Source organism: Oncorhynchus tshawytscha, linkage group LG19 (genome assembly GCF_018296145.1).
Source record: "Oncorhynchus tshawytscha isolate Ot180627B linkage group LG19, Otsh_v2.0, whole genome shotgun sequence".
NCBI classification, from domain to species: domain Eukaryota; kingdom Metazoa; phylum Chordata; class Actinopteri; order Salmoniformes; family Salmonidae; genus Oncorhynchus; species Oncorhynchus tshawytscha.
Genome location: NC_056447.1, coordinates 41,265,588 through 41,277,945, shown reverse-complemented (window position 1 = coordinate 41,277,945; position 12,358 = coordinate 41,265,588). Strand labels below are relative to the sequence as shown.

The following is a 12,358-nucleotide window of genomic DNA, read 5'->3' as shown; positions in this document are numbered from 1 at the left end:
AGGGGTACTTCGGCAGTCCCCAGGGGGTAGGTGGAATGATTTTTTTAAATGTGAAGAAAATTTTTGGGGAAAAATATTACCCCAAAAAACATGTTCAAGTTATTACAAATCATAATAGGCAGGAAAACATTTACTGAGGCAACTGGTGTGAAATCTCTAGTTATTTTATTTGTATAGGCCTACTTCTTTAGTTTCGGTGCATCTGCATTGCTCTGTCTACCCGTTGGCTCAATGGTTGATCCTCTGCTTGTGCCAAGTACACTTGATCCTTTGCTCCGTGCACCAGAGCGCATGCTTCTGTTGTACTTGCAGAAACTATGATTTCTAAGACAGCAGCTGATGCACGGAAGACTGTTCCATTGTCAAATAATATGGTGTGCCGCAGGATCGATGAAGTTAATATTGTCGAGTGGTGAAAAAATTATAATAATTCCAGTCCATTTTCTCTGCAGTTGTTGAATGAATCGACTGATGTCAGTAAGGAAGCCCAGTTCATTCAGTTTGTGCGATACAGAGACATTTAGGAAATTAATGAGCACATTCTGTTCTGCAAGAAGCTAATGGGGAGAACTACAGGTGAGGATGTATTTCACATTATTGACAGCTTTTTCTCAGAACACAATCTGGATTGGAAATCCTGTGTTCATGTGCACACCTGGGAGAGTGAAATAATAATTGAAGATAGTAGTTACCTCACCACATTTTGGACCCCCAATGGTAGATACCGGTGGACAAGGCAGGTAGACGAGGCAGTATCAGGCAGGTAGAGGGTGGGCCAGGTGAGATTGGGCCAGGCACGTCCAGGTGTCAGACCAGGGTGTTCTCAGTTGTGGTCTTAGAGCCTCATGCCCGGAAGGGGAGACAGAGAAAATATTAGGGTTAGTGAGAGTATGGCTAAGACCATATGCATCACATGAACCAGGGGTAGAGAATAATCAATAGTGCTGCTGTGGACACTGAATAATCTGACTAACACACACACACATCTGTTTGACCTCGCTGTGATACTGAAGGCCTACCTATGTTACTTCTCTGAGTCAATTCAGGTAGCATTCAATGTCCTTCTTTTGTGTTAACCATAGCCAGCGTTACAAATAAAGATGGTTATTTCCATGTAAAAGGACCCATGAGCACCATAATGTGAAGTTCATATGTGCATGTCAAATAAAATCTAAGAGTCTATATTTGAGAAATGAAGGCATATATAAATGTTTTCAAAAATGTTCCATCCCAAAAATTAGGAATAAGCAAAGGCTTTGATTTCTGGTCAAGCAGATGGAAAATGGGTCTTAGAAAACATGTACCAGAAAAATCTTAAAGTTATTAGAAATACATTTTTTTTTAAAAGTTAAGTAGCAAGAAGTAACAAGTAAAGGCATACCAATCAATTAGTGTTTTTACTGATCTAAAATTTGTTTATGAATTATTAAGTGATTAAAACTCAATTCCGTTAGCAAATCATTAACGGCATTTCTCGAAAATTCGGTAATGGAATTTCTACAATTTCATTGGCTACAATAGGAAATCATAGTAGGCACAGTCACAAACAACAGTTGGGTTCACAAGTTTGGACAGCACAGTAGAGTGCAGTAAAGAAAAGTATAGTTTAGTTCAGTACAGTACACAGTACAGCACCTTTATGTACTGCACTCTACTGTAGTGTGCTTTGCTGTGCTGTACTTCGACATCCAAACGTATATTGACATCTATGATTGGTTCAGGGATTTGGTCCGGAACAACTAAATTTGGTCTTGTTTGGGGGTAGAGCTCATTAAAATAATAGCCAGGGTAGTGTGTTGAATGCCCAAATATGCAAATAAGGATATTGCATATTTATAATTTGTGTACATATTTAGGATACATCACCATGAAGAAAATTACATTAATATCTGTCGTTATGTGTATGTGAATAACTCACGTCGGAGAGTTTGTTAAAATTATCAATTTCTACGTAGCACAGATCAAGGACCCGTGTGAAAACACAAACAGGGAGATTTTATCGAAATTATGTTACCAAACCTTCCGTCTGCACAGTTTTTGTAAAAGCATTTAGTGTAAATGTATTATTGTTTTTACCCCTATTTTTTTGTGACATCCAATTGGTAGTTAAAGTCTTGTCCCGTCGTTGTAACTTCCGTATTTAAAAGGTGGAGAGCCATTCGTCCTCCGAAACATGACCGTGTCAAGACGCACCGCTTCTTGACACAATGCTAGCTTACCGAAACAGTTGTGCATCTTTTTTGGCATTGTATGCATGTAAGAAAACTGTGGCAAGACATCAGTAGGTTTATAATTGAACACATTTATGAAGATTTTACACTATTGTGGAGAGATGTACTGTTTGGATTCTTTACATACAATAGAAATAAGCGGAATCATTTTTATGTAATTAATTTCATTATTCTTTTGGCCAAATTTCATATACACAAATGTAAATTTACAAACAGAAAACCACATTTTCGTACCCTACAGAAAGAAATTGAACTGTATTTTAAAACGGTTAAATGCTCTACTAACAAAAAAGCTGTTAGAATTGTAAGTATATGCATGTCCCTTAAGGTCCTTGTGTAATTGTAATGTGATATTGTACCCCCTAGCGCGATTGTCCATTGTTTGTAATCTATGTATGCTTGTGTTCCCTCATGTGCTTTATGTATTGATTTGTTGTTAAAAAAAATAAATAAAGATAATTAAAAAAAAACAATAAAAAAAAAAACAATGCTAGCTTACCCGGTGCAGCCAGTGGCATCAATGTATCGGAGGCAACACTGTACAGCTGGCAACCGGCCTGCCACAAGGAGCCGCTAGACAAGAAAAACCCAGCCAGCCAAACCCTCCCTAACCTGGACGACGCTGGGCCAATAGAATATTCTATTATACAGTGAGAACAAAGTTTCCCTGGCTGCTATATGGCTGTTACTTAGACATACTATAACAGTACATTTATAGATGGCATTCACTGATATAAACCTGGCTCCAATATAATCGCATAGTTTACACAGATTCACCGTAGACCTTTGACAATTAAATCTCAGTATGAAAAGGCATAACATGGTCTGTTTTGTCAACAAGCTCAACCAGATGATCCCAATAAATGGTATGTTCTGTTATCTGGGACAAGTTGATTCCCAATTTACTTTAAAAATATATTTTACTTATTTAGTCAAATACGAAATTAACTGCAGTATACTGGTCTCAACTATATTAGCATAACTAATATATAATATGTATATATATTTTTTTAAATTATATATAAAAACTCAGGAAATATATATCTCTTAGATTTAGGACAGACACTTAAAAACCTTGTTTCTTATGATTATTTTTTTACTGTAAAATTCCAAACGTGTCCAGTGCATCATGCCTAGCTCTGCCCACTGGGGCGTGGCTTACGGACCACTCTGAAATAAATGCTTGTGTTGTCTTAATAATACCAACGTCTCGAGTTATCATCACACCGGTTCTGTTGCTTTGACACTTGACTATGCCATTAAACACGGAATCATGCAAATAATATATATGAGGTCTATGTGGGTGAAACGTATATTAGTTTTAGGATGTATTTTATTCCTCAGCTATATATCATTGATTTTGAGGAATGAAACCGACAAAAAGACAGATGAGAGGCCTACTGAGGCCCAAACTATTGACATTGATAGAAGATTTTCTGACTTGGAAAGCAACATCAACAAAGTCTGTGAGTAAGTCAACTTTCTTGAATGTTGATTCAATTCAAGATGTGCCTTTTGGATAACGTATAAACTCAAGAAAATAATTTGGTTACACTTTATAGGGAACACATGACATGTCTTTATTTATATTCTAGAACACTGCTGTGCGGACGTATATGTTTACACGTTTTCGGCGCTAAATTCTTTAGTTCCACATTGAGACGGGGTGGTTTTGTAAATGCATCAGTTGTTCTGCGCTCTGGCACTCAGACGAGCGTGCTCTAAAATTGTAGTAGATGGCCAGAGTGAATTTACGAACGCACCCTAAATCTGTTTCTTGTGTCGCTTGCTCTTTATTAAATAATAGTTAGGAAACTCTCGTCACGAAAGCGCATTGTTTATTTGTTTCGAGCGTGTGCTTCCCCAAAGGCTATAGGTAGTAAATACTTTTTACAAAATGTATATATTGCTGTTTTACAAGTATCATCATTTTACTGTGCCTACGCCTAACCAAGTGTCAAAGAAATGTTTGTTTGGAAATTTCCGTAGGCTTTCTGTTCCACAAGACATGCGGTCATTTACCGTTGTCTCTACTCAAGAGTGACTCGTTGTTTCGGTGCACAGATTCATGGCAACATTCACGAGATGGAAGTGCTATTTATTTCGTTAAATTAATGTTTTCCTTTGTTCATATTTCCCGCATTGTGTCATAGCTACTTGTCTGTCATTCTGGTTGTGCGTAATAGGAGTGCGCATTGAAATAAGATACGTGGCCTGCACGCCAGGCTTTGGAGTCTATTTATGAATGGTGATGAAATGTAATGACTATGACTGATTAACTAGAATTTGCTAATGTAACAATGGATGTGGAAATGGACTTTTACGTCATAGAACCAGTTTATTGGTTGTAATTGCCAATTGCGGTCCTGGGAGAGACCAAGGGGCTTATAAACTCAGCAAAAAAAGAAACATCCCTTTTCCAGCACCCTGTCTTTCAAAGATCATTCGTAAAAATACAAATAACTGGTTTAAATACTGTTTCCCATGTTTGTTCAATGAACCACAAACAATTAATGAACATGCACCAGTGGAACGGTCGTTAAGACACTAACAGCTTACAGATGGTAGGCGATTAATGTCCCAGTTATGAAAACTTAGGACACTAAAGATGCCTTTCTACTGACTCTTGAAAACACCAAAAGAAAAATGCCCAGGGTCCCTGCTCATCTGTGTGAACGTGCCTTAGGCATGCTGCAAGGAGGCATGAGGACTGCAGATGTGGCCAGGGTAATAAATTGCAATGTCCTACTGTGAGACAGGACAGACATCTGATAGTCCTCGCAGTGACCGACCACGTGTAACAACACCTGCACAGGATCGGTACATCCGAAACTCACACCTGCGGGACAGGTACAAGAAGGCAACAACAACAGCCCAAGTTACATCAGGAATGCACAATCCCCCCCCATCAGTGCTCAGACTGTCCGCAATAGGCTGAGAGAGGCTGGACTGAGGACTTGTAGGCCTGTTGTAAGGCAGGTCCTCACCAGACATCACCGGCAACAACGTCGCCTATGGGCACGAATATTTACAAATACCATAGGTAGGCCTATGAGGATGTCTGGTCAGAGTGCCAGTCGGAGTAGTGAAAGTCTTAAGTACGCCTTGCACAGTCTTCACATTTTGCAGCTTTAAAATTAAATCTAAAGGGATTATATTCACCCCCCCCATAAAGATCTACACAACCTACTCTGCATTTTCAAAGTGAAAGAAAATTATAGAAAATGTTCCAAAAATATGTGTTGCTTGCGTATGTCTTTACACCCCAGAGTTAATACTTAACACGGCTGTAAACCTTTGGCGGCCATTACAGTTGTGAAACATTTTGAATAAAATTCTACTGATCGAACTCATAGGGCAAAATATACCACAATACATTTTATATAAATAATGACACTTATTTATTCATAGTTCAATTATTTATGAATACATATTCATGAGTTATTAAAGTGTCTGACTTTTTGTTATTCATTTACATGTCTAATTCACTTATACGTGTGACTGCTTTTAATATGCATTGATTGGAATACTATGCTATTATCTGTCACGCACTGGAGATTAAATATGTGTATGATGAAGATATTCTGACAACTTTTTTATTTTTCACAATTCAAATTAAGAGCTATTTCTGTCTTAAATTGGGATAAAACCACCAACACTTTATTTTATTTATCTCAGACGATTTGTTCAAAAACTTTGAACAAAAGCAGGATGCCATTCAGAAAATGCTTGTGGATGAGAGAGAGAGATTTAAAGACCAGGAAGTTGTGGCAGCTCCGGTCAAATCTCAGAGAGGACAAGATGAACAGAAGCTCAAGCCCCAGCAATCTCCATTGTTTCAGGGCTGGGGAGAGAATCTATCGGATGAGGATCAGGAGGAGGCACAGGCTTTGTTTGAGAAATATGGCTACAATGTTTTCCTCAGCGATCGTCTGCCTCTCAACCGAGAGCTACCAGAGACACGTGAATCCAAGTAAAGTAACGATTCTCTGGTGCCTTTTTTTCCCCTCACCCTTTTAAGGTTTCTCTCCCTCACTCACACTATCGCTTGTCTGTTGTTACATTCCTTTTTTCATGCACGTAATGATTATTCAGCTGTAAACCAGAAAGGAATAATAATGTACAGAATCTATCTCCAATGGGAAGGCGATGTGGCTACAGTTTTGCATGTTACTGAACTTCAAGATCAAGACAGAATTTGTATGAAAGGATTACTTCAGGATTTTGGCAATGAAGCCCTTTATCTACATCCCCAGAGTCGGATGAACTAATGGATACCATTTTTGTGTGTCTGCATGCAGTTTGAAGGAAGTTGATAACTAGCGCTAGTTAGCGTTGGGCTGCAAATCTACCTCTTACTTCCTTCATACTGGATGCAGAAACATAAATGGTGTCCATGAGTTCATCTGACTCTGGGGAAGTAGATCAAGGGTTTCATTGCCAAAATCATGATGTATCCCTTTTTAACATACCTATGAGAGGAGTGTAACTGATGGTTAGTTTCCTTCAACAGATGTTTGCAGAAGAAATACCCCAAGGACCTTCCTAGTATTGCTGTGGTATTGATCTACCTGGACGAGGCCCTGTCTATCATTAAACGGGCCATCCGCAGCATCATCGACCGAACCCCTGAACACCTGCTGAGAGAAATCATTCTGGTGGACGACCACAGCTCCAATGGTATGTCTCACCAAACTATACTGACAGCTTTTGTATGATAATATTAATGTACTACCCTTTTTTTTACCCAATCAGATGACCTGAAGGGGGACCTGGATGTCTATGTCAAATCCATTGAGGTGCAGAATCCTTTGTTTCGCATGGTCAGAGTGAGACATGTTGAATCACTGGGTTTAACTCAAGCTCGCATCTCTGGGTGGAGAGCTGCTACTGCGGATGTGGTTGCCATTCTAGATGCTCACATTGAGGTCCACAAGGAGTGGTAAGAGTATTTAGGAATGTACAGTGTCTCTGAAAAAGCTACTGTGCCAGTAGTTGCCATATTGCACATCAAGTTAAATATCTGTGTAACTTGTCCCTCACCTTGAACAGTTCAGCCAAGTCTTTGAACTATAGCAACAGGGCCAGTGTGTTGTTTTCCATGACTCTGCTCTCTGTGCTTGCAGGGCGGAGCCTCTGTTGACTCGTATCAAGGCAGACCGGACAGTGGTGGTCTCCCCTGTGTTTGACAGGGTGAATTACTATGACCTGGATGTTGTCCATTACGTCCCAGCGGCCCATGCTTTTGACTGGGCTCTATGGTGTATGTATGAGTCCTTCAGGCCGGAGTGGTACCATCTCAACGACACGTCACTGCCAGGAAAGTAAGTTGACCAGGCAAATGGAATCACTCATACTGTCAAACCCACATCTTTGTGGTTGTGGTGACAGCGAGTATAGTGTTTATTTTAACGCTTTGTCTCTGTCATCAGGAGTCCCTCTGTCATGGGAATCATGGTGGTGGACAGGAAATTCCTGGGTGAAATCGGTGCCCTAGATGGTGGAATGAAAGTGTATGGAGGTGAAAATGTCGAGCTAGGTGTGCGGGTGAGAAGCAACAATATTATGCACCATTCTTTCTTTTTTACCAGATTCTGTGAACATCTGATATTTTTGATAACATTGTTTTCTGTGGTCATTAAATGGTGTCAATGTCCTCCACAAATAATGTAAATGTTTCAGGTGTGGCTGTGTGGAGGAAGCATAGAGGTAGTGCCTTGTTCTAAGATCGCCCACATTGAGAGGAACCACAAGCCTTACGCACCTGACCTGAGCATGTCCATGAAGAGGAATGCACTGAGGGCAGCAGAGATCTGGATGGATGAGTACAAACATAATGTCAATATTGCCTGGAACATTCCAATTAAGGTATGAGCTTATGATAACATACCCATAAAACATTTTTTTACCCATGAATTCTACCTTCATGAGACTCATAAAACCATTGGAAGTTTTTCAAGCTATTGATTTATTACATAGTTTGATATGTTGATAATACAAGAGTTTTGCGGGATACAACAAATAATCCATAATCACACTCAACATTAGGATCATGGAATAGATATCGGTGATGTGTCAGAGAGAAAGGAGCTCAGAGAAAAGCTGAAATGTAAGCCCTTCAAGTGGTACCTGGAAAGGATTTATCCTCAATTGGACACATGGGACAATATACTGGCCTATGGAGGGGTATGTTTTTACAGTACTTTTGTGTGTGGTTTTAAACTAGTTTTTAAATGGAAGGTTTGAATGCCTGTCTATTTATCCACATGTTTGATAAAGTATGTCATCCCTTGCTTAATATTTGACCCTCCTACTTGTAGATGAAGAACTTGGATGCAAACATATGTATAGATCAAGGACTTTTTCCTGGTCATACACCCATAGCCTTCGACTGCTTCAACTATGGCTCACAGGTAACTCATTACAATACTGTCTCCTACTGTTACAGTTAATTAACTTTGCTCTGTATTCAAGGAAAAATCTAATGTCCTATCTTTATTTGTTTGATCGTTCAGCACACATACTACCACAGTAATGGGGAGCTTTACATTGGTGGCCTAAAGTCCCACAAGTACAATGACAACAGGTGTTTGGCTGACAGTGGGGAAGACACTTTTCCTGATCTGTATGACTGTAACGAGGCCGTGCAGAAGGGCATGGGCATTCACTGGGACTTCACGCAGGTGCATATGACAGTTGACACTGAACTCCTAATACGTATATAGGCAGTTCTTTCCTATACTGTATGCACCCCTAAATTATTTCCTTTTTGCCAAAGAGGTCCACTGTTTAAAATCATTAAAATATGTATACTTTTCCAGGGCAAGGAACTCAAGAACAGACAAACAAAAAGATGCTTAGAAATACAAAAACAGAAACTTGTGGTCCAGAAATGCACTGGCCAGAAATGGGAAATCCAAAACATCATCAAGCCCTTCTAATGGACCAGCATTGAGGAGATTCATGTTTGCCTCTAGACTAAACCACATTTTATGTTTGCTATTCTGTTCTATGGGTCACTTTGGACTACTAACCTAAATGTGGCATATGCCTATGCATTGATATAACAGTGCTTATTTAATTTTGTTGAAAGGGAAATGTGCCTTTCTGTCCTTGATATGGATTGCCATAAATAAAATTAGTTGTAAAAAATATATATATATTGTTGTAGTCAAAATGTCTGTCTGCAAGACTGATCAATCCATGCATGCTGAGACAGAAGAGGGATATATATATATATATATATACACACACTGTCACACCCTGACCATAGTTTGCTTTGTATGTTTCTATGTTTTGGTTGGTCAGGGTGTGAGCTGAGTGGGCATTCTGTTACATGTCTAGTTTGTCTATTTCTATGTCTGGCCTGATATGGTTCTCAATCAGAGACAGGTGTTAGTCATTGTCTCTGATTGGGAACCATATTTAGGTAGCCTGGTTTTCACTGTGTGTTTGTGGGTGATTGTTCCTGTCTTTGTGTTTGCACCAGATAGGGCTGTTTCGGTTTTCACATTTCATTATTTTGTAGTTTCTTCATGTATAGTTTTTTCCTTCATTAAAATATCATGAATCATCATCACGCTGCATTTTGGTCCGATCCTTGTTCCACCTCTTCGTCAGAGGAGGAGATAGAAGAGAACCATTACAGAATCACTCACCACAACAGGACCAAGCAGCGTGTCAACAGGCAGGAGAAGCAACAGTGGCAGCAGGAGATACTTAATAAGGAATTCTGGACATGGGAGGAAATCCTCGACGGGAGAGGACCCTGGGCTAAACCAGGGGAGTGCAGCCGCCCCAAGGTGCAGCAGAAGAGGCAACAGGAGCAGCCCAAAGAGGAGTACAGTATGGACTATACTTCTTGGGAGGAGATAGACAGGTGGGCGGTCGACCCAGGGAGAGTGCCGGAGCCCGCCTGGGATTCGATGGAGCAGTGCGCGGAAGGTTATCGGATAATGGAGTTGGCGAAGCAAGCACGGCGGCGCGGACTGAAGCCCGAGAGTCAGCCCCAAAAATGTATTGGGGGTTGGGGGCTCACAGGGAGTAGGAGACCTGCACAAACTCCCTGTGCTTACCAGGGGGCTAGTGAGACCGGGCAGGCACCGTATTATGCTTTGGAGCGCACAGTGTCCCCAGTGCGGGTGCATAGCCCGGTGCGTTACATTCCAGCTCCTCGTATCGGCCGGGCTAGAGTGGGCATCGAGCCAGGTAAGGTTGGGCAGGCTCGGTGCTCAAGAGCTCCAGCGCGCCTGCACGGTCCGGTCTATCCAGTACCACCTTCACGCACCAGCCCTCCGGTGGCAGCTTCCCGCACCAGGCTTCCTGTGCGTGTCCTCGGCCCAGTACCACCAGTGCCAGCACCACGCATCAGGTCTACAGTGCGCCTCGCCTCTCCAGCGCTGCCGGAGCCTTTCTCCTCTCCTGCGCTGTCGGAGTCTCCCACCTGTTTAGCGCAGCCAGAGCCGCCAGTCTGCACGGAGCAGCCAGAGCCGCCAGTCTGCACGGAGCAGCCAGAGCCGCCAGTCTGCACGGAGCAGCCAGAGCCGCCAGACTGCCAGAGCCGGTCTGCACGGAGCAGCCAGAGCCGCCAGACTGCACGGAGCAGCCAGAGCCGCCAGTCTGCACGGAGCAGCCAGAGCCGCCAGTCTGCACGGAGCAGCCAGAGCCGCCAGTCTGCACGGAGCAGCCAGAGCCGCCAGTCTGCACGGAGCAGCCAGAGCCGCCAGAGAGCTGCACGGAGCAGCCAGAGCCGCCAGTCTGCACGGAGCAGCCAGAGCCGCCAGTCTGCACGGAGCAGCCAGAGCCGCCAGTCTGCACGGAGCAGCCAGAGCCGCCAGTCTGCACGGAGCCAGAGCCGCCAGTCTGCACGGAGCAGCCAGAGCCAGTCTGCACGGAGCAGCCAGAGCCGCCAGTCTGCCAGGATCTGCCAGAGCCTTCCTCCTCTCCTGTGCTGCCGGAGTCTGAAGAGCCCCCCTGCCTCCCGAGCTGCCCCCTGTCCCGAGCTGCCCCCAAGGTGGGGGACTAAGACTCCCCACGAGCTGCCCCACCGCGGACTGTCCCGTGTTATTAAGTAGGGTTGCCACACCCTGACCATGGCTAGTTTTGAGGTCATTCTGGTCTAATTTCTATGTCGGACAAGGTGGGGGACTAAGACTACACTGTGTGAAGTTCCTGGGTTTGCCCAGATAGGGCTGTCCAGCACCAGAGCCTTCATTAAAATATCATGAATCCACCGCGGACAGATGCTTGTTCCACCCAGACCCTCCCACATACATAGGTTCAGGTTTTGGGGGATATAAAACTGTATTTTTTTTGTAAAGAATCAACAAGTGGGACACAATCATGGTGGAACGGTATTTCAAACTTTTTAACAAATCAAAAACTGAAAAATCAAAATTATTCACCCTGACCATAGTTTGCTTTGTATCGAGAGACTGGAATGGCCAACTGCTGTTCACAAATGCTCTCCATCCAACCTCACTGAGCTCGAGCTGTTTTGCAAGGAGGAATGGGAAAAAAGTCAGTCTCTCGATGTGCAAAACTGGTAGAGACATACCCCAAGCGATTTACAGCTGTAATCGCAGCAAAAGGTGGCTGAATAATTTCACGCCCAATTTTTCAGTTTTTGATTTGTTAAAGTTTGAAATATCCAATAAATGTCGTTCCACTTCATGATTGTGTCCCACTTGTTGATTCTTCACAAAAAAAATACAGTTTTATATCTTTGTTTGAAGCCTGAAATGTGGCAAAAGGTTGCAAAGTTCAAGGGGGCCGAATACTTTCGCAAGGCACTGTATATTATATTATATATAAATATTATATACACACATACATATATATATATATATATATATAATGGTATGTTCATAACCAAGAGGGAAGATGGTATTTACCATATACGTTTTAGTTCCTTTAGCAGACGCTTATATCCAGAGCGACTTCCATGAGCAATTAACCTGTGAAACATCCACTTGAACGCCCCTCGAACTGGTAATTACTAGTGGGAAACTAGTCTATAGTCCCTGAGCTCCGACTTCGTCCACATGCTGACCTCACCACTTTAGGAAATTACCTCTAGCAGCATATTTGGCAGTTAAACAAAACATTCTTAATATTATTTTGTTCAC

General features: G+C 42.2%; 1 protein-coding gene across 3 annotated transcripts; it reads left to right on the top strand.

Annotated features, from left to right (window-relative positions):
- Nucleotides 1–3,422: 3,422 nt before the first annotated feature.
- LOC112218776 (probable polypeptide N-acetylgalactosaminyltransferase 8) lies at nucleotides 3,423–9,482 on the top strand. Of its 3 annotated transcripts, none has more exons than XM_042301678.1 (11): nucleotides 3,423–3,697; nucleotides 6,074–6,204; nucleotides 6,745–6,911; nucleotides 6,987–7,173; nucleotides 7,358–7,555; nucleotides 7,664–7,778; nucleotides 7,914–8,099; nucleotides 8,280–8,417; nucleotides 8,552–8,644; nucleotides 8,747–8,914; nucleotides 9,053–9,482. In XM_042301678.1, exons 1-11 carry the CDS (start codon nucleotides 3,599–3,601, stop codon nucleotides 9,170–9,172), a joined length of 1,602 nt encoding a protein of 533 aa, XP_042157612.1. In that variant the 5' UTR covers nucleotides 3,423–3,598; the 3' UTR covers nucleotides 9,173–9,482. The 3 variants fall into 3 exon arrangements, with proteins under 3 accessions (XP_042157612.1, XP_042157611.1, XP_024235666.2); XM_042301677.1 differs by having other exon boundaries at nucleotides 3,424–3,701; nucleotides 5,910–6,204; XM_024379898.2 differs by having other exon boundaries at nucleotides 3,424–3,697; nucleotides 5,910–6,204; nucleotides 9,053–9,481.
- Nucleotides 9,483–12,358: the final 2,876 nt, after the last annotated feature.

Coding starts and splice junctions, on each gene's coding strand:
- LOC112218776 (XM_024379898.2), top strand. CDS start 3,505: ATGCAAATAATATATATGAGGTCTATGTGGGTGAAACGTATATTAGTT. Junction 7,556..7,663: donor GACACGTCACTGCCAGGAAA/GTAAGTTGACCA, acceptor CTCTGTCATCAG/GAGTCCCTCTGTCATGGGAA. Junction 8,645..8,746: donor GCTTCAACTATGGCTCACAG/GTAACTCATTAC, acceptor TTGATCGTTCAG/CACACATACTACCACAGTAA.